We start from the raw sequence: 27274 nt of genomic DNA on the forward strand, positions 1-27274 counted from the left end.
AATCAATATTTGATAGTGTCTAATATTTAATCAATAAGGTACGACGACGCCTTAGTTTTAATCATATAACACGATTTAGTCAACTTCATAATATTTTTAGTCAAATTCTCCTATACATTAGATGCATATTTATTTCGAAATAAATCGTGTTATATGATCTATTTATGATTAAAACTATTAAATGTTGATTAAATCTAAGGTGTCGTCGTACCTTATTGATTAAATATTAGACACTATCAAATATTGATTAAAACTATTAATTTGTTATTTAATAGTAATTTTAATAATTAAAAAAATATTGATATTTAAAAATTGAAATTTAAAATTTAATTTTATAAAATTAAATCTAATCTTGAAATAAAGAAACAAAGTGAAGGATGACAAAAGGGAAGAAGAATGATAATTTGGAAATAATATTAGATTTAGTACATAACTGAAATAATATTAGATTCAATAAATAAAAAGACTAAATTGTCCAAACCCTCCAAAACCCCCTAAAAGGGTATTTTCGTCACGAAACAGTGAAAAAGGACCATTTTCGAGATAAACGCTTAGTCCAGGGTTGTCTGGGGATATTTTTAAAGTCCAGGGTTCATTGGCGAGATAAATGCATAGTCCAGGGACTATTTTTGTAGTTCACTCTAAATAAAAATATGGTCATACCACCCTAGCATTCAATATAATCACGAATGAGGTCATTTTTTTATAGTTTTTATATATTTTTTATGGCCAAAACGCCCCACAGGTCTTGGACGGCAGTTTTGTACATTTGAATGATAGGGGTGTATGTCGATTTTTATTTTTTGTTAGGAGTCTATGGTGTTACAACCCAAAAGGCCTTCTTTTGTCTGTCTTCCCACATCTTTTATTTTCCATCCCCTTCTTTTATACTTCCTCCGTCCCACCATAAGTGATCAACTTTCATTTTGAGTCGTCCCACCACAAGTGATCAACTTCCTTTTTTTAGCTAAAAATAAAATATCAACCATCTCTTACTTTATTTTCTCTCTTACTTTATTCTCTTTTTATCCCTCTTACTTTTTTTTCTCTCTTACTTTATTCTCTTTTTATCTCTCTTACTTTTTTTTCTCTCATACTTTACTTTCTCCACTTTAACTCAATACATATCATTTTCTTAATTCCCATGTTCAAATGAAATCCATCACTTGTAATAGGACGGAGGGAGGGAGTAGTAACTTTTTTCTTATATATGCAAATTCATAGAAAAGAATATTGCTTCTTCTACTACAGGTGGTTTGAATGGTTACAAAGGTTGTTGGTGGCTAAGGTTCAGGTAAGATATTGTTTGTGTCGAGAAAGAGCATCTATTAAAGTAGTGGTAGATCCACGACGTGAAAAGTATGGAGTGCTTTACTTTGTGTGTGGAAATAAGGGCAAGATGGGTGAACGCCATTTTCCAATGGTGAAAATAAGAGCAAAATGGGTGGGTGTCATTTGGATGGCAGTTTTGCGAACAATGAAAGCTGAATATTTTCTCAAAATCATTTACGCATACAACATCCCATCAATTATTTTGCAGTCAATATTTGAAGTTGAAGATTTGGAGGATGAGAGTTCAGTTGAAAGATGGAAGTAAACATATATATAAAGAGTGTATTTATTGATGGTAGTTGGAAATGGGAAGATGAGAGTTTAGTTGGAAGATGAAAGTTGTCGTCGTAAATATCCTACACATCATTAGTAAAACTTTAATCCCATACAAAGTACCAAAACTCATTATAAAATCACATACGAAAGTACGTATGTAAATTTGAAATAACATACTAAGTACTCATATACATTTAAAAGTCCACAAAAAGTGGCAGAAAGAAGAGAGAGCTTAGGAATTGCAAAATTTATATTACTAATGTCACTTTGGGTCGGTATATTTTAATAAATATTTGGTAAATTTGTTGTAAGTGGAGAAATAAGCCCGCAATAAATTAGTAGAAAAATGAGCCGAAGAACAAAAGTGATCCTCATTATGTTCTCTAATACTTGAGATATTTTTTCATTTCGGAAGATCTCATAGTTGAGTAATTTCTATATATAATAATCAATAATATTTTTTTTTCACTTTTATTTTACTCTCTCTTACTTTATCTCTACACTTTAAACACTTCCTATTCTATTCTCTTTACTTTTTTCTCTCTCTTACTTTTTATCTATTTACTTAACACACTAAACATCACTTTCTTAAACTCTATGTCAAAAAGTTTCACCTCAACTATTCGGGAACGGATGGAGTATATATTTGGCAGGTGAAGAGAAAAAGGAAATTGCGAAACATTTACGGACGAAGTACTCCATCCGCCCTGCATTAGTGGAGTCATTTTATCATTTTGATACGTTCTAGTATAATAGTAGAGTCATTTCATTTTCTAACAAAAGTTAACACATTTTTTCTCTCTAATTTTTTTTATTTTACTTTATTATTCATTTACTACTAATTAGCTCACTTAACATAAATTTCTTAAATTGTGCGTTGAAAAAAAACGCCTCCACCGCCGGCGGGCGGAGTAAGTAGGTAGTTGTGTTAATTAGGAGATGAGTGGGGGAGAGATTGGTAATTGCATTGCGGAGAGATTGTCAGATATTGCTGCCCAATATAATTCCATAACTTGATTCTCTTGAGGTGCGTGGACCATCTAAATTGCTTCTATATTGTTTGTTCGTGACGTGACCATTCTGTTTTTTTATATGTACTCCTTGATAATTTATAGCCCAAAATTGTGCTATTGAATGAAATTGAGCAGCGACGCTGGCTTATGTTCCCACCAATCAAAATATTTCAATTTTTATGTTTAAAAATATCATTAAATGATCAATGATTTGCTAAATTCTCTGCTGCAAAAATCAAACATATGATAAAGGTTTTATCAAAATCTCAACCCACCATAAGTGTTTGTGTATTGGACGTGTGATATATATGTTTCACACTTGTGAAAGAGCTTTTATTAAAGAATATAAATAACTTGCGTTGATTAAGATGGAAAATCAAAATCAAAATCTAACTTAGTGAAAAATATGTTATCGTGGAAGCTGGAAATTGTGAGTTCCCATTATATCTTTTTTAATTTTGTGTTTTCTTGTTTATTTCATTTTTTACTTCATTTCTTGTTTTTTTTTTCTTTTTTAAATGATACGGATAAACTATTGGTAGGATGTGAATTCATTTAACATATAAAATTAAAATTTTAATTAAATTTATATATGATTTTTTTATCTCTAATAAAATTCGTAATCTTAATTAGATCATAATAGTATATTTTAATATACACAATATAGTATATATAAAATCTGTATAAGTGAGTCATACGCAATCAGATTCCATTCTTATTTAAATTTGATGACGCAAAGCATCTATATATACTTAATTAAAAGAGAAATAAACAAAGATAGAAAACCTCGACAAAATAAATCACGTGATGACACGAGGGAGATTACACGGAATGAGAGTGTCGTATTCCGGCATGCTACTTATCTTCATAGGCTTTCCAGTCAAACTGCTTTTTACATTTATATACTTTTTTGTTTGATTATTAAATAATGCAATACACATTACTCTTTAATTTCAAAATGAGGGTCTTTGATTCGTTGTAGTTAAAATTCAACTTTTGCATTTGTAGATCTCTCTAAATAACTTTGATGCCTCAGATTCATAGATAATTTTACTTTTATGATCCTTTATTTATTCGTTGGAACAAGTAGACATGGAAAGGCTCTAAACTATAGGATTTTAGAGGATTCCTAAATAGTAGAGCCATAAAAAATATATTTAGGCCCAACTACTTTATCCTCAAACTTTATAGGCCTTTTCCAAATTAATTTTATGTAACATGGCCGTTGGATCAGGCCGGCTCCATCGGCCCAACATAGTTTCCTAATATTTCAATGGTGTTTAAACATCACATATTTAAAGATATTAGTCACTTCAAAAAATTATTTTACTGAAATATATAAAGCAAAAAATAACATATATTAAAAAATGCTGGCTGTGGGGTTCGAACCCACGCGCACTTATGTGCAGAAGATCTTAAGTCTTCCCCCTTAACCTCTCGGGCAAACCAGCTGATACATTTGTTGTAAAATTTAATTTTACCTAGGTTATTTATGTAAAAGTGAAAATAGTAATAAAATCCAAATGAATTTCAACATAATTTTTTGTCGTAGGTGTATTTTAATGGGCTAAACCAAAATAAATTATACTCGATTATTATATATTTTTTATCTTATTTTATGGTAAATCATCTCATTTTTTTTAATTAATATCTAAAAAACTAGATCTTGATAAAATGTACCAACCAAAATTTCGGTAATTAAAAGTTAACAGAATCGCTAGAACCTGATGTGAAAATACACGTAGCATTTCAAAATAATAATTTTGAACGTCAAATTCGGAAGGATCATAAGAATTTCGAGAAACCGGAAAATTTTAATGATTTATTTTGTTTCATATCGTTTGGATATTAATTGGCCAAATCAATACATTATGTATTTATCATAAAAACAATAAGAAGGTTAGTCACTCAAACTGCCGATAATATCCTTTTCATGAACAAAATATAAAGGATAAATGATAATTTAAGATAGTATGCTTTTTGTAGTTGGTCATTTCTATTAAAACAACAAGACTTATCATATTATATCGTCTCATGTCACGTTACATCAGTAACACAAAAGGTATGATAAATCAAAAGTATCTTTAACCCATTTTAATAGACATTTTCTTTATGCCAATTTATTCCCACTGGTCACGATTTTGATCTGTCCACGCTATCTACTTGCTACTAGTATAAATACTTATACATAGACAAATTACCCACTTGTCACTTGTGATATGACTTGGAATCATGCAATAGACAGTTTCAACAATAAAATTAGGTGGGCCGTTTATTTAAAAAATTAAATCCAAGTTGCTAAAACAACCAAGATTGGAATAGGAACAACATATATGTGCATATTTTATAACAAGAACTAGTCTGTATTCAATAATGTGCGATATTTTTTTCAGGTGAACGGAAGTGTATATTTTTTTTATTGAAATTACACAAGTACATGAAAGTTTATATTTTTTAATTGAAATTAGACAATAGTGCAAGGATTATTTGAGGTTAAATATGGCACCGTTGGCGGAGACAGGTGTAAAAGCTTAATTCACATTTTATTAACATTAAAATAAGACTATAAGTGAATTATGTTATTTTATTAAGGATATGATTATCGTTTGCACGAAGATTAATATCTATGTTCTAAGTACTATTACAACTTAGACATCTTGTTTTGTCTATAGCCCATATAACTTGAATCTACTTTAACTAATCAAACAAAAATAAATAATTCTAACAGAATAACAAATAAAGATAGCTAATAAAAAACTAGATTTGAAACAATTAAAAAGAAAATATAAAGAAGAGATATGATATCAATTCACTGTGTAGTTAATTCAACTATTAAACTATCATTCAATTATGACTCAAATTTCACTAAAACAGTCACAATTATAATCTTAAACCTTCTATTGAATCATTCACGCCATGGATTACTCATTAGATCTTCTGCATCAAAATTCATAAGCAAGTGGAGTAAATGATGTAACTCCTAATTGTTCTTAAGATCTATTTTCTTCACACCTAGTCACAAACCTATCGGTTCTATTGCATTAAGGTGTTAATAATTCATAGTTATGCATTACTTACTTATCTCTCGAATCTTGTAACAACTGGGGATAAATTCAATTCTCATACAAAATGTTTTACACTTGTTATAATTTGATACAAAAAATTTCAAGTTTACATAATTAGTAAAAAAAAGTTATCTCGATGTTTAATTTTAATACAAACCGTTACTACAGCACTAACTCCGTTAATTAAGTGCTTATGTGGCATGTGACTCATCAAAATACACCAAAGTGAATATAAAAAGAAGGAACAAATGCATAACAGAGAGGCTGCTGCTTCCCAATTCGCATTGCCTTTGAAGTTCCCATTCATTCATCTTACATTTTGCTAGAGATGAACTCAAAGCTCCATAAGGGAGAATTGTTAGAGTAGAATAAGCAAACATAATATACTTAATAATTGACAAATGCATTTTACCATAGAAATATCAAAGTATAGCTAATAGAGTCCAACCAGACATTTTATAAAGCCAGATGTAAGTTAGCATCTCAGCACAACATTATGGGCAAAGATATCATCTTTTTATACAACTATAAGTCCAATTCCTACCAATAATTTGAAGCTTTTTCATAACCTTTAAATTAATCAAAAGCAACCATGTTCCAAATCTCCTACATTAAAAATCCAAAAAAAATAAAAAAAAATAGCAATAACACATGACTAAAATCACAATCAAATCCATAATATTAGAAAAAAAAAAATAGGAGAAGACAAATGACTGTAGCAAGAAATTAGTACTTAGTACTTGATATCCAACAAAAATTGACAACAAAATATGAAACCTTCCAACATTGCAACAAAAGTTAACAGCAATATAAAAATGTCTAATATTGTAGCAAGAAGTAACAACAATATCAAAAGCTGACTTGATATCCAAAACAGTCATTCAAAAAAAGGATAATAGCCATGAAATCAACATTCAAAACATGGAGAGCAGGATCATCTCAATTTTCAACATTAGAAGGTTGACTTGATATTTCTTGATGCTCTTGTGAAGTGTTAGCACTCTTCCTTCTCACCGGCAGCTTGTTTCTTCTCATTACCATGCTTACACATACTTCACTTTGATCTTCTCTAACATTTCCATGAAATGAGAAGCTTGAGAAGCTTGCCTACCACAGGTCCTTTTATTGTGGCCTTGACCTCCACACTTAGAACAATTTCCTTTTACTTGTCCTGCATTGCCTAAAATTTTCGTTCCATCTTTTGCTACCTTACAAACCTGCTCATCTATTTTTTTTCTCCTACACTTTTGTTTTCTTCCTCTCATCACTTTCACAGGAGGTGGTTGCACCGGGAGATAACCTGTTGGTTCATAGTCATCTATATCTCTAAGAGGATTTATGACATGTCCATATGCAGCCTTAAATCTATCTAAGCTGTAATATTCATGCACAAATTCCTCTGGATTCTTTATTTCTTGTAAGATGCAAGGAATGGTGTGTTGGCACGGAATTCCAGAAAGCTGCCATTGGCGACAACTACAAGTCCGAGCATCCAGATCAACCACATATAGTTTCTACAATTCCTTATACTTATCAAGCTTCTTGATGATCTTGGGACAAATAGCCCCAGTGTACTTATGAGCCACCTTCCCTTTCAAAAACATTCTTTTCATCAACTTCATTCTAATCACTTCTAACATTGTAAGAATTAGTTGATCTCTAGCTTCCAAAATATAGCTGTTGAAACTTTCACTATGGTTATTTAAGAGAATGTCACACTTTGAAAAACCCCTAAAGTGTGATTTGGACCAATTCTCAGGGGGCTTATTTTCTAGCCACTCCCATGCCTTAGATATCTTCTTTCTTCATGAGAGCCATTCTCCTATAGTATTCTGTAGGATAGGTTGTCTTTGCTGCATTCCATAGCAAATCCTTTAGTTCTGGGCCACCTTTTATAGTTGTTGCCCTACACAAATTCTTCCAGAGATGTCTTCCACAAAATCTTTTCTCCGCATGTGGCATAAGTTCATCAAGAGCAGCAATCAGTCCCTGTATCACAATACATTAAGTTAGTATAGAGAGACAATCAATCCATAAAACAAAGCAACTAGAAAGTACATTTTCTTTATCACTCATAAATGTCCAAGAGCCTGAATTCTCAATATTTAAGTCGATAGACAAGTTCCTCACAAACCAGGTCCATGATTCTCTGCTTTCAACATCTACAACTCCATATGCAATCGGAAATATGCAATCATTTGGATCAATTCCCACATCTACAAGGAGTTGCGCTTTGTATCCACCTTTCATGAAACAACCATCTAATCCTACTAAAAGCCTACAACCAGCTAAGAAGCCTCTCTTATATGCATCAATACATACATAGATGTTCTGAAAAATCAGATGATCAGTCCCTATAAAGACACTGCTGTTGGGGTTAAATTTTTTCAACTCCTCTGCATAATCCCTGATTTTACCATACTGCTCAACCTCAGATTTCATAACCTTTTCTAAAGCATGCCTTCTTGCTCTCCAAAGCTTTGACCTACTAGTCTTTGCTTTAAAGTCTACCTCAAGTTGATGAGCCAATGACTTATTAAAGAATTTGGGGTCTGCTCGTAGGTGTTCTTTGTAAGTTTCGCTCAACCATTTGTAAGTGATATGTCTCTGCGGAATCTCTAAAACACATTTGTGATTGTCCTTGAACTTCTTTATCTGAATTGCCTTCTCTTTCTTATTTGTAGATGCTCTGATCATCCATCCTTCACGGTTTAAACAATTAGCATTAACCCTATCATTTTCATCCCTCACAACCATTACATTGTACTTGTTAACAATGACATATTGTCTAATAGCCTGCTTTAACACCTCCTTGTTTGTAAATAACATTCCATGCTTGAACTTTGGGTCTTTCATATCCTTCTTAGCATTAAATACATGCCATCTTGATATTCTTGCTTCCTCATCACTAGAATGAATACTTATCATTCCATCAGACCCACTCCCTTCACCTTCACCTTCTGCCCAAATCTCATCTTCTTTATCCATATTCTCATCAAACTCAGATTCATTAATCATCCCATCTTTGCCATCTCCATTCCTTTCATCCTCTCAAACATTAACATAAAGAGGAATGACATCCACACCATTATTCAATTCATCAATATTAATATCATCTACTAAGTCGAAATCACTATCTTCAAATGTTAAAATATCATCTAACTCATCAAGATTGATATCAATATCAGAATCTGAACCCAAATCTCCATCCATCTTATACCTATAAAAAATAAAAATAAAAAAACACAAAAACTTAAGCATACTGATTAGCATATATATATATATATATGCTCCTATTTGAACTCTTACATTTTTTAAGCAAATAATAACTATACTTAAATCTGACTATTTTTAAAGAATATTGAACTCATTGTAACTCAAAGTAGAAGGCTCTATCATGTCGTCCATATACAGTGCATGCAATAATAAGCGTATTTGAGGAAGGCTATGAAATTAACTGCATATTTTAATTTTTTTTCCATAATCCTTTAGGCCCTATGCACAAGTTTATGCTCATATACTTTTACAACCAATACTTCATTTAACATAAAAAATTTAATGGTTCAAATACACAAAAACACAATTTTTTACAAGAAATAACAACAAAGAACAAAAAGATTGACAAAAAAAATGAAATAAAGAGAGAGAAGTTTTACAGTGAAAAGTGGATGCAATGCTGCTCTTGGTTCATTGGTGTGGTCTTGAAGAATGTCAAGAGTTGCTTATGGGAGTTGAAAAGTTTTTATCTAGAATTTTGTTTTGTTTTTTATTTAGTTGATGAGTCACATGCCACATAAGCACTTAATTAACGGAGTTAGTGCTGTAGTAACTGTTTGTATTAAAATTAAACGTTGAGATAACTTTTTGTACTAATTATGTAAACTTGAAACTTTTTGTATCAAATTATAACAAGTGTAAACATTTTGTATGAGAATTGGATTTACCCCAACAATTGGTGGTTCCGTGGTGGTGTGTGCGCATACGTGTGAGTGTGCGTGTGTGGTGTGGGTGTGTGTGCATATGTGTTAGTGTGTGTGTGTGAGAGCGCGCGTGTGCATATGTGTGCGTGTGTGTGTGTTGATTTCAATTATTAAAAAGTTTTAAATTTTAGTTTTATTATAAATTTATGATGATATTAAATTTAAATATAATATAAAATAATATTCATATAATTTTAGTAAAATTTAAAATAAAAAAGAAAGGAAAATAAATTAGAATGAAATTAGCTAAACGGATGGAGTGACTATTTATGGGAAATGGAATAGTGATTCTTAAGAAAAAAATTTATCAAGCAAATGAATGAAATGAAAGTAGAAATTTCATTCCATCATACCAAGTAGGGTCTTAGTCTTCTATGACTATCTGTTAACTGGCCAACCTCCATACATGTACTTTCACGATTACTGAAATATGCTATACCAAATAACCTGCAAATGCATGATAATTTATCAACCTAGGATTAAAGTGGCTACCAAACTATGCCTTGGTGCAGTGAAGGTTGAAAATTGACCGGGAAGAATAATAGGATTACTCCATTTAACTGAAACATCCCACTTTCCGACAATCGCAAGCGGAAAGTAGAAGAGAAGCAGAGAACAAACAAAATCTTCACCAGAAAGCCAACGACCGTAGAAATTAAAACCATGTCTGTGCTTTAAATTCAATGAATTCCAATCTCATGCATTTACTGCCTCAATTCCAATGGAATTTCCCGGCCGATGATCCAATTACACTTTGCTGAGCCAAATTCCCGACGACCCGCCCCAAATACTCTGCGCCACCGCAGCCCTACCATTACGAATCGCACTCCGGAGACAAGAACAAACTCGGAGGAGCCACCGCCTACGACTTGGACACGATCGATCAGCTGATGGTTTCGCAGCAGCAGACCCGGATCAGACCGACGTCGTTTGCCGGCTCCTTCGGGTTGCAGAGGCAATCGAGTGGGAACAGCTTCGGTGAGGGTTCCGTATCGGGGGACTATTTCCCGCCCTCTCTCTCGAATCCGGATGGGGTTTTGAGTCATTTCAGCGACGACGACACCGACCTCAGGGCTAAGGCGGAAGAAGCGTCGGCTAGGGGAGCCGGGAGCTCGTCTTTGCGTAAGAGCTGGGCGCTGCAGACGGAGAAGAGCTACCAATTGCAGCTGGCCTTGGCTCTCCGACTCTCCTCAGAAGCTACCTGTGCTGATGACCCTAATTTGTTGGATCCGGTGCCGGATGAATCTGCTTGCCGCCCTTCTTCTTCAGCTGAGGCCATTTCTGATCGATTCTGGGTAATGTGAACGATATTAGTAGCTCTAGGGTTAAAAGATCATGTTCCTGAAGTTTAAAAGCCCATTTAGACAGTGAAAGATAAATTGGGAAGTGACAGTTGTTGGAACAAACCAGGACCTAGTTCTTATAGTTTGAAAACATTATTGAGTGTATTAACTTAGTACACTTCTTTATGAGGGATATTAGTGGCAACACCAACTCGAGTAGTGACCGGTGGTTTGCTATTGCGTTTATACAAGTTCTCGTTTATAACATTTACTAATTTTAGATTCTGGGCTGTCGACGTTCGGTGTGTTTATTTTCACTCACAACTCGAGTAGTCACCTGCTTCTTGCATGTGTCTATATCACAAAATCAATTTTCGAGAAACAAGTATTTGTGAAAAAGGATACCCGTAGATAGCTAGTCTAACCTTTTGAAGATGTTGATATTGTATCAGAACCAGAATCTTTTTGTCGTTAGATTTATGAAGACGAACTGCAATATAATATCCCAAGTGTATGTTGTTAGTTGTCTTTTTAGTGTCTGTTCTAACCTTTTCTGATCTGTATCTTTGAAATTGAAAATAAAGAGTTTGATGTATTCCCCTTTATGTCCAACCAAGACACTAGCATCTACATTAATGCAGTATATGACAATTAACTAAATGGGATGTCGATTGCCGCAAGCAAATAAGATCTTGTTATAATGACATCTGATATCTATGATAGAAAGTGTTTGCGTCATTACTAAATACAATTACAGTATGTTTACCCAAATCGCAACATAATATAACCAAAATTGAGCCTGACAGTTTCGTATTTTGTCGTATCTTAGTTGGTAATTTATGTCGCTTACTATATGCATTGAAATAAGTGATTTGTGTATAAGGTGAAGTTGCTCTGGCTTCCAGGTATTTAGTCTTTAGTAAGGACCATATCGTCTTTTTTTATTCGGAATCATTTGGAACTGTTATGTGACGTAGTTCATAGTTGTCGTCATTATTGTTAATGATACTTATCAACTGATTTGGGAGTTATGTAAACGTAATATGGAGAATGGCTATTAATCTAGGTTAAAGACTGCATAAAGAAACATGGATATCCACAGGTCTTGAATAATATTCACACAACACATTTATTGTGGCTTTACTTTAATGTTATATGATATGAGTAGAATAAATTGTGTATCATATTTCTACTTTATTGGGATGTCCAAATTCATATATTTGTTTTCTTCAGGTAAATGGCTGTTTATCATACTCCGACAAAATACCTGATGGGTTTTACTTCATTCACGGTATGGTACCATATGTCTGGACCTTCAGGAAAGTGGCCGAATTCCATCTCTTGAATCAATGAAGGCCGTTGATCCTGCCACTATGTCTTCTGTCGAAGTAATTGTAGTTGATAGACATGGTGATCCTAGCTTGAGAGAGTTGCAAAACCAGGTTCATACCATATCATCTAGTAGCATCACAACTAAGGAAGTTGTTGACCAAAGGAGCACCATTGACTCAATGGTAATGGGCGGCGCTTAGAATCCTTATCGCCAACTTGTGGGGATTTTAATCCCCATGAGGTGGTGCTCATGTGTGCTTGCGTGCATGTGCGCCTACCGTGCGACCCCGGGCGTGCGTCCTGCGTGGGCCTTCGGTCTCGCTTGCTTCGGGCCTTCGGGCCGGTCCCTCCCTTGGGCCTTCGGGCCCTTGATGTCTCCCATCGGGCCCCCGGGCCTGGTGTCTAATAGGCCTCGGCCCGGAATCATGCTTCGCGCATGTGCTTCCCGCCGGGCCTCGTGCCCTTCAGTGTCCAATCCTTTGGGCCTCCGGGCTCTCGGTGTCTCTCGTGGGCCTTCGGGCTCGCGTCCAATCACTTGGGCCTCCGGGCCCTCGGTGTCTCTCTCGGGCCTCCGGGCTCGTGTTGTTCGTGCCTTCGGGTGCAAGAGTCGAAACATGGCTCCCAAAAAATCCTACGACACGGACACGTCGTGGTATGGGCCCACCATAGAACGCTGCCGACTCGGGTTTCTGGAGTAAGGGGCCCCTTCGGGGTTGGGCCTGTGTGACTATAAATATTGTTTACCCATGCTTTAGTTTTTAAGGAGCACCATTGACTCAATGGTGATGGGCGCCGCCTAGAATCCTTATCCGTCCAGGAGGTCAGTGGATCGATTCTCTCTGGAGCCAACTTGTGGGGATTTTAATCCCCATGAGGTGGCGCTCATGTGTGCTTGCGTGCATGTGCGCCTACCATGCGCCCTCGGGCGTGCGTCATGTGTGGGCCTTCGCTTGCGTCCTTCTCGGGCCCTCGGTGTCTCTCGTGGGCCTCCGGGCCCGTCCTTTCCTTTTGTCTTCAGGCCCTCGGTGTCTTCCATCGGGCCTTCGGGCCCGGTGTTTAACGGTCCTCGGCTCGGAATCATGCTTCGCGCATGTGCTTCCCGTCGGGCCCCGTGTCCTTCGTGGGTCTTCAGGCTCGCGTCCAATCCCTTGGGCCTCCGGGCCCTCGGTGTGTCTCTCTCGGGCCTACAGGCTCATGTTCTTCGTGCCTTCGGGTGCAAGAGTCGAAACATGGCTCCCAAAAAATCCTACGACACGGACACGTGGTTGTACGGGCCCACCATAGAACGCTGCCGACTAGGGTTTCTGGAGTAAGGGGCCCCTTCGGGGGTGGGCCTGTGTGACTATAAATATTGTTTACCCATGCTTTAGTTTAAGGAGCATCATTGACTCAATGGTGATGGGCGCCGCCTAGAATCCTTATCCGTCCAGGAGGTCGTTTTAAGGAGCACCATTGACTCAATGGTGATGGGCGGCGCCTAGAATCCTTATCCGTCCAGGAGGTCAGTGGATGTGCTTGCGTGCATGTGTGCCTACCGTGTGCCCCCGGGCGTGCGTCCTGCGTGGGCCTTTGGGCTCGCGTCCTTCTCGGGCCTTCGGGCTCGCGTGCTTCGGGCCTCCGGGCCCGTCTATCCCTTGTGCCTTCGGGCCCTCGGTGTCTCTCATGGGCCTCCGGGCTCGCGTCTTTCGGCCCTCCGGGTCCGTCCCTAACTTGGGCCTTCGGGCCCGGTGTCTAACGGGCCTCGGCCCGGAATCATGCTTCGCGCATGTTCTTCCCGTCGGGCCTCGTGCCCTTCGGTGTCCAATCCCTTGGGCCTCCTGGCTCTCGGTGTCTCTCGTGGGCCTTCGGGCTCTTTTCCGTCCAATCCCTTGGGTCTCCGGGCCCTCGGTGTCTCTCTCGGGCCTCCGGGCTCGTGTTCTTCGTGCCTTCGGGTGCAAGAGTCGAAACATAGCTCCTAAAAAATCCTACGACACGGACACGTGGTGGTACGGGCCCACCATAGAACGCTGCCGACTAGGGTTTCTGGAGTAAGGGGCCCCTTCGGGGGTGGGCCTGTGTGAGTATAAATATTGTTTACCCATGCTTTAGTTTTTAAGGAGCACCATTGACTCAATGGTGATGGGCGCCGCCTAGAATCCTTATCCGTCCAGGAGGTCAGTGGATCGATTCTCTCTGGAGCCAACTTGTGGGGATTTTAATCCCCATGAGGTGGCGCTCATGTGTGCTTGCGTGCATGTGCGCCTACCGTGTGCCCTCGGGCGTGCGTCCTGCGTGGGCCTTTGGGCTCGCGTCCTTCTCGGGCCTTCGGGCTCGCGTGCTTCGGGCCTCCGGGCCCGTCTATCCCTTGTGCCTTCGGGCCCTCGGTGTCTCTCATGGGCCTCCGGGCTCGCGTCTTTCGGCCCTCCGGGTCCGTCCCTAACTTGGGCCTTCGGGCCCGGTGTCTAACGGGCCTCGGCCCGGAATCATGCTTCGCGCATGTTCTTCCCGTCGGGCCTCGTGCCCTTCGGTGTCCAATCCCTTGGGCCTCCTGGCTCTCGGTGTCTCTCGTGGGCCTTCGGGCTCTTTTCCGTCCAATCCCTTGGGTCTCCGGGCCCTCGGTGTCTCTCTCGGGCCTCCGGGCTCGTGTTCTTCGTGCCTTCGGGTGCAAGAGTTGAAACATAGCTCCTAAAAAATCCTACGACGCGGACACGTGGTGGTACGGGCCCACCATAGAACGCTGCCGACTAGGGTTTCTGGAGTAAGGGGCCCCTTCGGGGGTGGGCCTGTGTGAGTATAAATATTGTTTACCCATGCTTTAGTTTTTAAGGAGCACCATTGACTCAATGGTGATGGGCGCCGCCTAGAATCCTTATCCGTCCAAGAGGTCAGTGGATCGATTCTCTCTGGAGCCAACTTGTGGGGATTTTAATCCCCATGAGGTGGCGCTCATGTGTGCTTGCGTGCATGTGCGCCTACCGTGCGCCCTCGGGCGTGCGTCATGCGTGGGCCTTCGGGCTCGTGTCTCTCGTGGACCTCCGGGCCCGTCCATCCGTTTGACCTTCAGACCCTCGGTGTCTCTCGTGGGCCTCCGGGCCTGTCCTTCTCTTGGGCCTTCAGGCCCTCGGTGTCTTCCATCGGGCCTTCGGGCCCGGTGTTTAACAGGCCTCGACCCGGAATCATGCTTCGCGCATGTGCTTCCCGTCGGGCCCCGTGCCCTTCGTTGTCCAATCCCTTGGGCCTCCGGGCCCTCAGTGTCCTTCGTGGGCCTTCGGGCTCGCGTCCAATCCCTTGGGCCTCCGAGCCCTCGGTGTCTCTCTCGGGCCTTCGGGCTCGTGTTCTTCATGCCTTCGGGTGCAAGAGTCGAAACATGGTTCCCAAAAAATCCTACGACACGGACACGTGGTGGTACGGGCCCACCATAGAATGCTGCCGACTAGGGTTTCTGGAGTAAGGGGCCCCTTCGGGGGTGGGCCTGTGCGACTATAAATATTGTTTACCCATGCTTTAGTTTAAAAGGGTTTGAGTTTTTTGCTCTCTAGGTTTTCTCTAGAAGCCCTTTTCGCCGCCTCCTTGCTGGTTTTAGGTTAGGGTTTGTTTGGTCTCGGCGGCGCCGCCTTTGGGTTCTTGTAGCCGCTTCAAGCTTTTTTTCCAGCCACTCTCGCTGCTGTTGTCGCTGTCTCGCCGTTGACAAAGATCGGGCGGGGTTCCGCACCTCCCCTCCCTTCGTTTGATCGGAGAGGGGAGGTTCTTGGTGGTCGAGTACTGCCGGTTCGCCTGAGGGTGCCCTACGCCTTTAGCCGCGGCCGCTGCCATATGTGGTAAAACCTACTGCCATCAAGCCGTGCTCATCGCAACGCTCTCTTTGAGGTTGACTGTCATCGTTTTGGCACCGACCGGATCAAGAGAGGCCGGTTCCTTTGAGGTTCTCACACGCATTTGAGAGGTATTTGGCTAGTCTTGTTTCGCCTTGTTTGTTTTGTGCTGTTATTTCTCTTGTGTGATTCGTTCGGCAAGCTACCTTCATCTTTGTGTGGGCAAAGATTGGATATAGGTTCTTGTTGGTTGTGGTTGTTTGTGAGTTGTGTTTCAGATCTGGAGTCTAGACGTTATGGACCCCAATCCTCCGTTGAGGAAGCACGTTCATCTCACGCATCTGTGCAAAATGGGAGGCGCTCAGTACAATCTTGCATCGCTTATTGAATTCTTCAAGATCTCCCTTCAATCCACGGAGAATGGGGCTGTTCGGAATAAATCGGAGGATGAACTAATGACTGAGGTTGACGTCCAACTTCAACTAAAAAGCAGCCGCGCTTGGTTGGCTGAGAGCCAATCGCTGAATCCGGATTCAAGCCTAGTCGCCCGAACGCTGATTCCCGAAGAAGGTATTAACGCTAACACGTCTAGTATTTTTCTAACTCCGGATGACGTCCAACCTATTAGGGAAGTATGGGGTCCGTCTTTGTGTGGGAAATTTGCTGGCAGGTTTCCAGGTAAAGCGGCAGTCTATAACCTGGTTTTGCGATGGGGTGTCCCAACAAATGTGGCGTACCACAGCAAAGGCTGGATTCTATTCGGCTTCCGCACGTACGCGGATCTGGAGAAGGTGCGGAATAAGGGTCCATTCGCGGTGTTTGGCGTGCCCCTAATCCTCCAGCCGACGCCGGAAGGATTTAATCTTGAAGATAACATCAAACTCCAGGTCCCGGTGTGGATTCGTATTCCAGATCTACCCCTGACCTTATGGATGAAATCTGTTGTTCAAAAGATTGCCTCGGCAGTTGGCATACCAGTGGATGTCGATCATACCACAATTCGGCGGCAATCCCTTGATGGGCCGAGGGTGCAAATTACCCTTAATTTGGAAAAAGACCCCGGGAAAGTATTGAGCTTGTCCTCCCGGATGGCTCCTCTCTTCATCAACGCATTACCTATGAGCACTTACCGAAGATATGCCGCACATGTCATGTCATCGGCCATGTCACGCTTGGCTGCCCAGGTCCGGCGGAAAGGGAGAGGATTCGATAGGAAAATAGGAGGCGGGATCCTTCCCGTCCACTCTCAACGGGAAAAAGCAAAGATCCCATCAGAGGACGGGATACCTCCGTTCGGGGTTCGGCCAATGGTGGCGCGCTAGGTCAACCAAACACGGTGATCACGCACGCGGAATCGAGGCCGACGGGGAATAATCAAGCCAATGCCTACAAGGGAGACATCCCTTCTACGAGTGCGGGTCCTCTGATCAATAATCGATTCCAAGCGCTTCAAAACATCAACCCGGATGTTGATACTGCTCCGCACCTAGAGACAGTGGTTGCCGACACCCCGATGGAGATGACCGTTGCGAATATGCGTGACTACCGAGTGGAAGACTCGGACTGCGAAGGCTTGGAGGATATTAACCGCCACCAAAACCTGCAGGGCCACGACGAGAATGTCACTCGACGAGGAGAGCCTACTTCGGTCGTTGACCCCTTTGAATATCCCCTCCTTGTTGATGCAATGGCCTCGACTATAGTTAAAAAGAAAAAATGGGGAGGTCGAAAGTCGGTCGAGCAAGGCCTGGTGAATCCGGGAGGTAGCAGCCGTATGGAAGTTCTACCCACAAACCTCGCCGTGGACTTCCAGAATGTGGTCGAGGGGCTCGCGGTGGTTGAACAGACGCTGGCTGAGTCTTCCGAGCCTCGATCGAGCCCGCCTAGCGTCTGCCATCGGTCGAAAAGCCGCGGCCCGAGGAAGGAGGTGACGTCTGGTTCTTCGGTCAAGAAGAAGACCGAGAAGTATAAAAGATCCTTATCTTGTAACAACCGCCCTTTGGGTGTGTCCGATCTCCTACCGCCACCCCAATGATCATCGCCACATGGAATGTGCGGGGAATGCAGCCGCCGGAGCGCCATCCGGTGGTTGCGGATTTTATAAAGCGAAATAGAGTGGATGTCATGGGCTTTGTGGAGACCAAGATGCAAATCTCCAATCTAAACGCCTTTATGGCCAGGTACTTTTCAACTTGGAACTTCACTTTTGTTATTGCAGATAGAAATGGTACTTGCAGGATGCTCCTTCTTTGGAACCCTCAAACATCGGATTTAGAGGTATCTTCTATGGAACAACAAGTTATCCATACAAAAATTAGGTGTGTTCGTTCTAGGAACTCTTTCCTTTTCTCTCTTGTTTATGGTTTACACTCACCAGATATTCGGCAGACTCTCTGGGACTCTTTGGTTGATTTTGGTTTGCAGGGAATGCCGTATCTTGTCAGTGGAGATTTTAATGCAGTTATGCATGTAGATGAACGCCGGGGCTTTAGGAAGCTAGATAATCGGGAGATGGATGGGCCTATTGAAGCATGTGCCATTTTGGGCCTTCAAGATGTAACCTCGACTGGGTGTGCCTTCACCTGGACAAACGGCCATGTTTTTAGCAAAATCGACAGGGCTATGGTGAACCAAGAGTGGCTTGATGCTGCCAACATTGTTAATACGAAGTTCCTGCCGTCCGGGTTCCAGACGGATCATTAACCCGTGGTCACGAAAATCTTTGGAGATATACGTGCTGCTCCAAAGCCTTTCAAATTCTTCAATTTTTGGATGGATCACGCTGACTTCGGTGGACTCCTTGAAGAGAAGTGGCAGACCCGGGTTACAGGCACCAAGTAGTACATCCTTTTCCAAAGAGCAAAGACCTTCAAGCAGGTACTTAAAGATTTTAATTTCAGGGAATATAGTGATATCTCCACCAGGGCGAAGGAAGCGACCAAAAACCTTGAGGACCTTCAACTCAAAGCGGAGTAGGACACCTCCAACTCGGCTCTCCAGGAGCAGATCCGCGTCCTTAAGAAAAAGGCGGAGCTCCTAGTAAAAGCAGAGCAAATCTACTTCAGTCAAAAGGCCGGGCTGAAACACAGGCTCTTGAGTGATAGAAACACTGCCTTCTTCCATGCCATGGTGAGAACGAACAACACAAGGAATACTATCTCTTTTCTTTGTAAGCCGGAGGGAGGCATGGAGGAGGATCAAGATGTCATTGCCGAGAACTTTGTTAGCTTCTACAAGGGCCTTTTTGGGACCCCTAAACAAGCGGTGCCGTTACGCCCGGAGGTGGTTCACCATGGTTATGTTCTCACCAATGAAGAATCAAACGGCCTCATCAGGCCGGTAACAAACGACGAGATTAAAGGTGCCCTTTTTTCGATCAAAGACGATAAAGCTCCGGGTCCGGATGGTTATTCTTCGGCCTTTTACAAGAAAAACTGGGCAACTATCGGGGCGGAGATTGTTGAGGTTGTGGCGGAGTTCTTTGAGTCGGGACACCTTCTCAAAAGCTTCAACACTACGGCCATTGCTCTCATCCCCAAAACGGTATGTAACCCACAGGTAAGTGATTTTCGCCCTATTGCTTGTCGCAACGTCTTTTATAAAATTATTACCAAAATCCTCTCAAGGAGATTGGACTCGTTGTTGCCTAAGCTTGTGAATCAGGCTCAGTCCGCCTTTGTACCGGGGAGAAACATAATGGAAAATATTCACTTGGCCACGGAGCTCATGAAGAGATATGATAGAGCGAGAACGGTGCCCAGATGTACAGTTAAGATAGATCTCCGCAAGGCGTATGATACGATTTGTTGGGATTTTCTTGAGGACGTGCTCCTTGGCCTCAACTTTCATCCCATCTTTGTGGAGAGAGTCATGGAATGTGTAACCTCTCTGTCCTACTCGATCATGATTAATGGTAGCCCTCATGGCTTCTTTCAAGGTAAGAGGGGACTTAGGCAAGGTGATCCTATGTCCCCGACTCCTTTATTCTTTGTATGGAGTATCTTTCCCGCCTTCTCTCCCTCCAAACTAGAGGCCGCGGGTTTAACTTCCACCCTGGGTGCGCCTCTCTTCGTATTACTCACTTAGCTTTTGCTGATGATCTTATGTTGTTTGGTAGAGGTGACAACCATTCGATGCGGGTGTTGGCTGACTCGATGAGGGAATTCTCGGCCTGCTCAGGCCTTGAAGTTAATCGGGGCAAATCTAATATCTTTTTGGCAGGAACTTTGACTGATGCGGCTAGAGACTACATTATTAACATTTTTGGCTTTCCCGTAGCCCATCTACCAGTCATATACTTGGGTATCCCTTTGGCTTCTCGTAGACTAAAGACGGCCGACTACTCAAGCTTAATCGAGAAGATGTCGACCACTGTGAAGAAGTGGAACGGTAAGTCCTTAACATATGCGGGTAGATTGCAACTCATTCAATCTTGCTTGCAGGGTGTTGAAGCGTATTAGCTCCAAGCTTTCCCCATTCCGGACAATGTGACGGCTCGGTTGGTGACGATTGCAAGGAATTTCCTTTGGGGATCCAAGCATGCGAAGGTTGCTTGGAAAGATCTTTGTTTACCGAAGATCGAAGGCGGCCTTGGAGTTAGGGACCTGGATGCTTGGAACACGGCGCTGCATGCCAAAATCTTGTGGAACATCCATGCCAAGGAAGACTCGCTTTGGATAAAGTGGATTCACACCGAGATCTTGAGATATGTGGATTTCTGGGATTGGCAACCTAGAGTCAAAGTAGACTCGACACTGATAAAGCATGTTTTCTCTATTCAAGATACTATGGTGGGTCGAAGTTCGAGGCAAGAGGCAGAGGAACTCCTTACTCGGTGGAATACCATCAAAGATACCAAAGAAGCGTACGACTGGGTCCGACCTAGAGAGGATCGCCGCTTTTGGGCAAAATATATATGGCACAATACTATCCCGCCTAAATACTCTTTTATTACGTGGCTAGCCATGCGAGGAAGATTGACTACACGAGACCGTGTAACTTGGGAGGACATCGACACTACCTGCAGCTTGTGCTCGAGAGAAGAGGAGAGTGTTGAGCACCCATACTTTAAATGTCGGACGTCCTGGACTGTATGGGAGGACATTCGGGAATGGCTGGGGCTCAGGCGACGGCCTACAACAATTAAAAGTGCCATCAAGTGGTTTGTCCGAGACGGCCGACCTTCCCGGATTGTGTAAGTGGCTAGAAGGATTGCTCTCCCGGCAACTATTTATTTCATATGGCTGGCGCGGAATACAGCTGTTATGGACGGGAAGAGGTTTGATTGTGCACGTGTTCTTTTTCAGATTAAGGAGGCGACCTATGGCATTCTCTATGCTAAGTTTCAACATGATCAAGTGCTCAGCCACCTGCCTGATAGTCCTTGATTGCACTCTCTGCTTGCGTGCCCTTACCTCGGCGTGCATGTGCAACTGGTTAGATAGCAACAAATGGTACTTTCTCCGGGTACTCTTTTTCCTTACCGCGGTCTTTTTTCCCGATTGGGGTTTTTGGCCAAGGAAGGTTTTAATGAGGCCCATTGCACATAGATAGTACCATTTTCTTCTTTGCCCTGTACTTTTCGTTTGGTGTTTGGGTGTTGAGTTTCGCTTTGTGAAGGCCGAGGGTTGTTCGGTCCCTTCTCACATGGGTATGCCCATGTTGTTCTGTAAGTTCTCCTTTTGATATGAAATAAATTGATTTACTTATCAAAAAAAAAAAAAGGAAGTTGTTGACCAGCGTGCAAAGATAGTTTGCAATCGTATGGGGTGAGCACTTGAAGTTCCTACTGAAGCTTTCCAGCAAATTGATTTGTGTTGTTATGCTTTCTTTTTTCTAAGGCATGCAGCTTCTAATGGGGAAGACGACTTAAATCAGATATGGAAACAACATAGTGATAACTTGAAAGATTGTTTGGGGTCTGTTGTTCTACCTATTGGCAGTGTGTCTGTCGGCCTCTGCAAGCACAGATCCTTGTTATTCTAAGTATGCTCTCTACAATTTGAAGTTACTTGTTATTGTTTCCTTTCAAAATTAACTCTTTCTTAGTTCTAACAGACCTGTATTTGACCTAGATACCCTATATACCGAGTAGTTATCTCGGCTATGTCCTAAGAGAATGTCCACAGTTCTTTGCTTTAAAAAATATTAGTAGTAAAACTGAATCTAGAGAAGACAAAATTGACAATGAAGATGTCTCTTGGAAATAGTTTTCCATGGCACCTCATCTATTATTAATATTATTATTTTGGCAGGTTTTAGCCGACTTTATTAGATTACCTTGTCGGATTGCGAAAGGATGTAAATTTTGTAATCGAGAAGATGGTTCCTCATGTCTGGTTCGATTTGAGCTAGACAGGTATTTCTTATTCCTTGATGCATTGCATTCATTTAGTCCAGCTAAACTTCCCAAGTTTATATCCAAAACTGAAGTTTCTCATTACAGAGGCTTATAAAAGATCATTAGAATTACTTTCGTATTGTTGCTGAATATGAGCGAACTGTTTGAGTACAGCTGCTCTGTTTTATTCATATACTAATGGTAAATTCTAGATAGTGATGTCACCTCTAAGTATGCTCTTACTTTATTGGTTATTGCCGTTCTATTAGTTGAAGGGAAATTTGACAAATGGACTCTCCACGTGTCGTGTCTGAACATCCTAAAGATATAAAGACTAATTTACTGGCATGTTGTGTTGGTGCTGTTACTAAAATTCATTTGAGGTGTATGGTTGCTCACTGTCTTAATCATGTTTCAAATCAGGGAATATCTTATTGATGTGATTGAGAAACCAAGATGCTTATGTGAACCTGATTCTATGTCAAATGGTCCATCTACAATCTCCATTTCTTCTCCATTGCGTTATCCGCGATCCAAGAAGGTGGAGCCTACAATTGACTTCAGGCTGCTGGCGAAACAGTACTTCTTGGAATATCAATCGCTTAACCAAATATTTGATGAATCATTAGCAGGTGATTTTCTATAAAATTGACCCTTCCTGTGTTTGCTTTATCTTTTGGCAAGTCTCGCTAGCCTTCCCTTGGCTATATGCCTATATCACTACCTTTTCAACTTTCTCAAGTATACTAGCATTGCTCGTGCATCACATATTCACATGTAATACTAATTTTTACCCTCTAGTTGTGTTCTGTTTATTCATTTTTCTTATATTTCTAACAAGTTTTTAAAGAATAATCCTGACGTCAATAATATTATTAATACAGTAGACAATCTCAACATTAAAATAATTTGATTACAAACTATAAAAAAACTATCACCTGAATTTATTAGGTAGTAACTTCTGAAAATGGCACATGTGGTAGATATCAGTAGTATTTATTAAATCCTGCTTCATGCAGAGAAGCATTTATTCTTTCCTGTTCTGAGTTGATGACACATGATTTGGCACTTATTAGTTACTTAATTGGTGTAATTTGATTTTATTGGTCAGTTCTATGGATTGAGTGTCTTTAGCCCTTGAGTATTAAAAAGTTCCTTCTTTTAAATTCTTTTTTCTTTTCCTCTTCCTTGTTTCCTTTTTGGGGTGGGTGGTGATAGCTGGATCTGTTACTGATGCAGGTGCTGGTGATTCCATATACCCTAGACAACCAGAGAAGATTAATGATGACAGTACGGGCACTCCTCCGAGCTTAAGTAATGAGGAGGAAGTTTCTTTTATGTTGCTTTAAACACAAACTCTTGGGTGCATGTCCTAAACTATAACCGTTGCTTTCCCAAATATCTAATGCTCAGCATGCTTTAAAATCTACAGGTAAAGTAATAGGTTCAACACCTTTAAAGCCCCCTCCTCCAGCCCGGCATAAAGGGTTGCCAGGTCCCAGAGGAAATGGAAATAATGATGGGAGGTCTATTGGTGGAAATATGTTATTTCAAACCAAATCAAGTGCTGAACTAGCCTTTGATATTGAAGAACTGAAGATTCACTGGGATGATCTAGTTATAAAGGAGAGGATTGGGGCAGGTACTTATGTCTTGTGGTTGCAAAAATATTCTTAATTTGTCATATTTAGGGAACTGGAGAACATGGCACTCTTGTATTCTTCTTAATTGTTTGCCCAATGATTTTCATCTACAGGTTCTTTTGGTACAGTTCTTCGTGCTGAATGGAATGATTCGGTATGATATCCATCCTTCTAATCTTTAAAAAGACCTTGCATGTTAATGCTGTTGTGACTTGAGCTGGTCACACTTGTTAAATTGGAAATTTGATTCTATGCCCTGTGCTTCTGTGATGTGTAATTTCTGAGTATCTTATTTTCCCTAAATAATATTCAGTATTTTATATTAAAAGTTTTTATCTCTCAAGAGATTGTATCTTCCAGGATGTAGCCGTCAAGATTCTTATGGAACAAGATTTTCATGCAGAGAGGTTCAAGGAATTTTTACGAGAGGTATACATGCTGATTCCCTCTAATCTTTATTGCAACCTGCCTTGTTCATCCGTTATCTTGATCTTTTCACTGCGGCAGGTGGCAATCATGAAAAGATTGCGTCATCCTAATATAGTGCTCCTTATGGGAGCTGTGACAGAGCCACCAAACTTGTCAATAGTAACAGAATATTTATCCAGGTATTAGTTTTTCATTTGAACTCTAGATGTAAATACCTTAGTTATCATAGCGCGTCTTGCAGTGTTCTAACTGTTAATGTGTTTCTTTCCCCCAGAGGTAGCCTGTATAGACTTTTGCATAAACATGGTGCAAGAGAGATGTTGGATGAGAGACGTCGGTTGAGTATGGCTTATGATGTGGTGTGTGTTCAATTTGCTTTGTTAGTATTGTAGCAAGCCCGCCCCCCACCTTTTCAGTTTAGCATTTTTGGGAGATTTGACGGGTGATAATTTTCTCTTACAGGCAAAGGGGATGAATTATCTTCACAAACACAACCCTCCCATTGTTCATAGAGACTTGAAATCTCCCAATCTTTTAGTCGACATAAAGTTTACTGTTAAGGTATGAAAAATGGGCAATCTCAAGGATGGATACTTCTGCATGTTGTAAAGCTGAGGGGGTTGATAGACATGTTATGGATAACCTGTGTATTTTTCAGGAATAAAAGCTAAGATTTCTTCTTAACCTTGAAACATTAACTCCATGTAATAGCCTCCATGTGATTAATGTGTGATGCATGTCACATATTGTCGTATTCTTGAAGCAAGTAGGCATATACATTATAACTCAATGTGTCTTCCTTCATACAGGATTTCCCTCTGTCAACCAATCTTGTTTACCCTTTTAAGTTATTTCATTTATTTTGCATGGAACCTCACCTATAAAATATCTGCATCAGGTATGTGATTTTGGTCTTTCCCATTTCAAAGCAAACACATTTCTTTCTTCCAAGTCAGCTGATGGAACTGTAAGTTTCCTGCAATTTTGCAATGATCTGATGCCATGAGCTTTTTCTTGTTTGGAGAGTTTTCATCAATTAATAAGAAATTAATTTTGTTTATTGATAGCCTGAGTGGATGGCACCTGAAGTCCTCTGCGATGAACCATCAAATGAAAAATCAGATATATACAGTTTTGGTGTGATTCTGTGGGAGCTGGCAACCTTGCAGCAACCATGGGGCAACTTGAATCCTGCACAGGTTGGTGAACTTGCTTTGAAAGGCATAAATAATTGTGGTCAAGTCCATTTTCATGTTGGTTGCTAGATACTAACAAATCACAGTTTTGCAAAATACCTGTTGGAAGTGAAAAAAGTCGATTGAATTTAGTTACTCATACTTTGTAATAATGCTTATTGTAACTGGTACTCACTGTTACATCTACAGAGCCACACCATTGTATGGGTGTTCTATTTTAGTTATAACTGGAAGAGGTTTTTAGTGGCAAGATTATTAATGTTAATGTTTTAAGTTAATTACAAGTCGGCAGGTGATGTGTGGTTGTCATTCTACAGGGGAAATCTAAATAATGCATCCACTAAGTCCCTCGCGAGAATCTTGTTGTTTCTTTTCTTGCTGTCAACATTCTTAACATTCGGTTTGAGCCCAAGCAAAAATTTAACTTCTCTTTTTGTCATAAAGGTTGTAGCAGTAGTTGGTTTTAAGGGAAAGAGGCTTGAAATTCCCGAGGATATGAATCCTCAAGTTGCAGACATAATTGTAGCCTGCTGGGCCAAGTGAGTATGCTATCTTGTTTGATTTGATGTTTGGAATGTACAAGTTTATTTTAGTAGCTAAATTGTAGAAGTTACATTGTTTGGGCAGATGCAAACCAGAGAAACTGCATGGAAAAATGAATTCTCTCTTTCCTAGGATGCATGTTAGACATCACATACATAAACACACCATCACATACACATAAACATTCCATAATGTCACCTAAAGTTGAGCAAAGCATGAGAAAAGAAAGTGATCCACATAAATGGTTAGTTTTGTAACTGTATAATGGAAGAGTCGCTAGACTGAGTATATCACTCCAAAAGTAGACTAGTTCCCAGCTGAACATACCGCTCATACTGACCTTATCAATAAAACTGCAGCGATCCCTGGAAACGGCCCTCATTTTCCAGTATAATGGAATCTTTGGCACCACTAATTAAGTCTCCCTCAAGAATCAAACTAGTTGGCCGTGCTGAACTACAACTACTTTGATGATTTTGGACATCAGTAAAAGCTCACAAATTTTCTGCATGGATTCTTCTGATTAGTTTCTAGCTTGAAGGCTGCTGCTTGGATCGCAAGGTTGTTTATCTTGAAAACTATCAACTTATTGAAATCTTTTCTCTGCACTAGTAGTCTAGTGTAACTTACTGCTGGTTGATTTTGAAGCTGCGGAAAATTTTCTGATCGAACTTCGTGTCTCTTTATTCTTGTTTCAGGTATTCTTGTGTACATAAAAGCTAGTAGTTGAAATTATTGATGAATTGGCATTTTTATTGCAAAAGTTGAAGGAGGTGTGATCATTCTTAAGGTATTCTGAGAATTTGCAATTCCTTTTACTAGGCAATTAAAAGAGACTGTTTAGCTCTATGCACTATCAATTAAAGCCGGAAACAGAACGTTTTTATGGAGTAATTATTTAGCAATATTGTCTTATAGAGGCATGTTTTAAAAAAAAAACTGCTCTATAGAAAAACCCCTATTCACATACAATTCTCGATTTTGTGTGCAGCATTCGATATAGTATACTGTGTCAAATTAGGGTATCACCTGAAAATTACAACGTGGATAT

The 27274-nt window shown here is 40.6% G+C and overlaps 1 protein-coding gene, 1 non-coding gene and 1 pseudogene across 2 annotated transcripts; 1 reads left to right on the plus strand and 2 right to left on the minus strand.

Annotated features, from left to right (window-relative positions):
- Positions 1-3989: 3989 nt before the first annotated feature.
- On the minus strand, positions 3990-4072 carry TRNAL-UAA. Its single transcript has one exon. It is a non-coding gene; the product is annotated as a tRNA-Leu (tRNA).
- Positions 4073-7474: 3402 nt separating this feature from the next.
- Positions 7475-8899, minus strand: LOC125194266. The gene is made up of 3 exons (XM_048092398.1): positions 8807-8899; positions 7745-8734; positions 7475-7675 (listed from the first exon to the last, which is right to left on the minus strand). The coding sequence occupies exons 1-3, from the start codon at positions 8897-8899 to the stop codon at positions 7475-7477; spliced, it is 1284 nt and encodes a 427-aa protein (XP_047948355.1).
- A 1488-nt stretch (positions 8900-10387) lies between these two features.
- On the plus strand, positions 10388-27225 carry LOC125201660 (annotated as a pseudogene).
- Positions 27226-27274: the final 49 nt, after the last annotated feature.

The sequence above is a fragment of the Salvia hispanica genome, chromosome 1 (assembly GCF_023119035.1).
Source record: "Salvia hispanica cultivar TCC Black 2014 chromosome 1, UniMelb_Shisp_WGS_1.0, whole genome shotgun sequence".
Taxonomy (NCBI): Eukaryota; Viridiplantae; Streptophyta; class Magnoliopsida; order Lamiales; family Lamiaceae; genus Salvia; species Salvia hispanica.

Excerpts from the sequence above, each read along its gene's own strand:
- LOC125194266 (XM_048092398.1), bottom strand. The coding sequence starts at position 8,899 with ATGGATGGAGATTTGGGTTCAGATTCTGATATTGATATCAATCTTGAT. Across the intron at positions 8,735-8,806 it reads AAGATAGTGATTTCGACTTA|GATGAAAGGAATGGAGATGG; the intron begins GTAGATGATATT and ends AATGTTTGAGAG. Across the intron at positions 7,676-7,744 it reads TTATGAGTGATAAAGAAAAT|GGACTGATTGCTGCTCTTGA; the intron begins GTACTTTCTAGT and ends ATTGTGATACAG.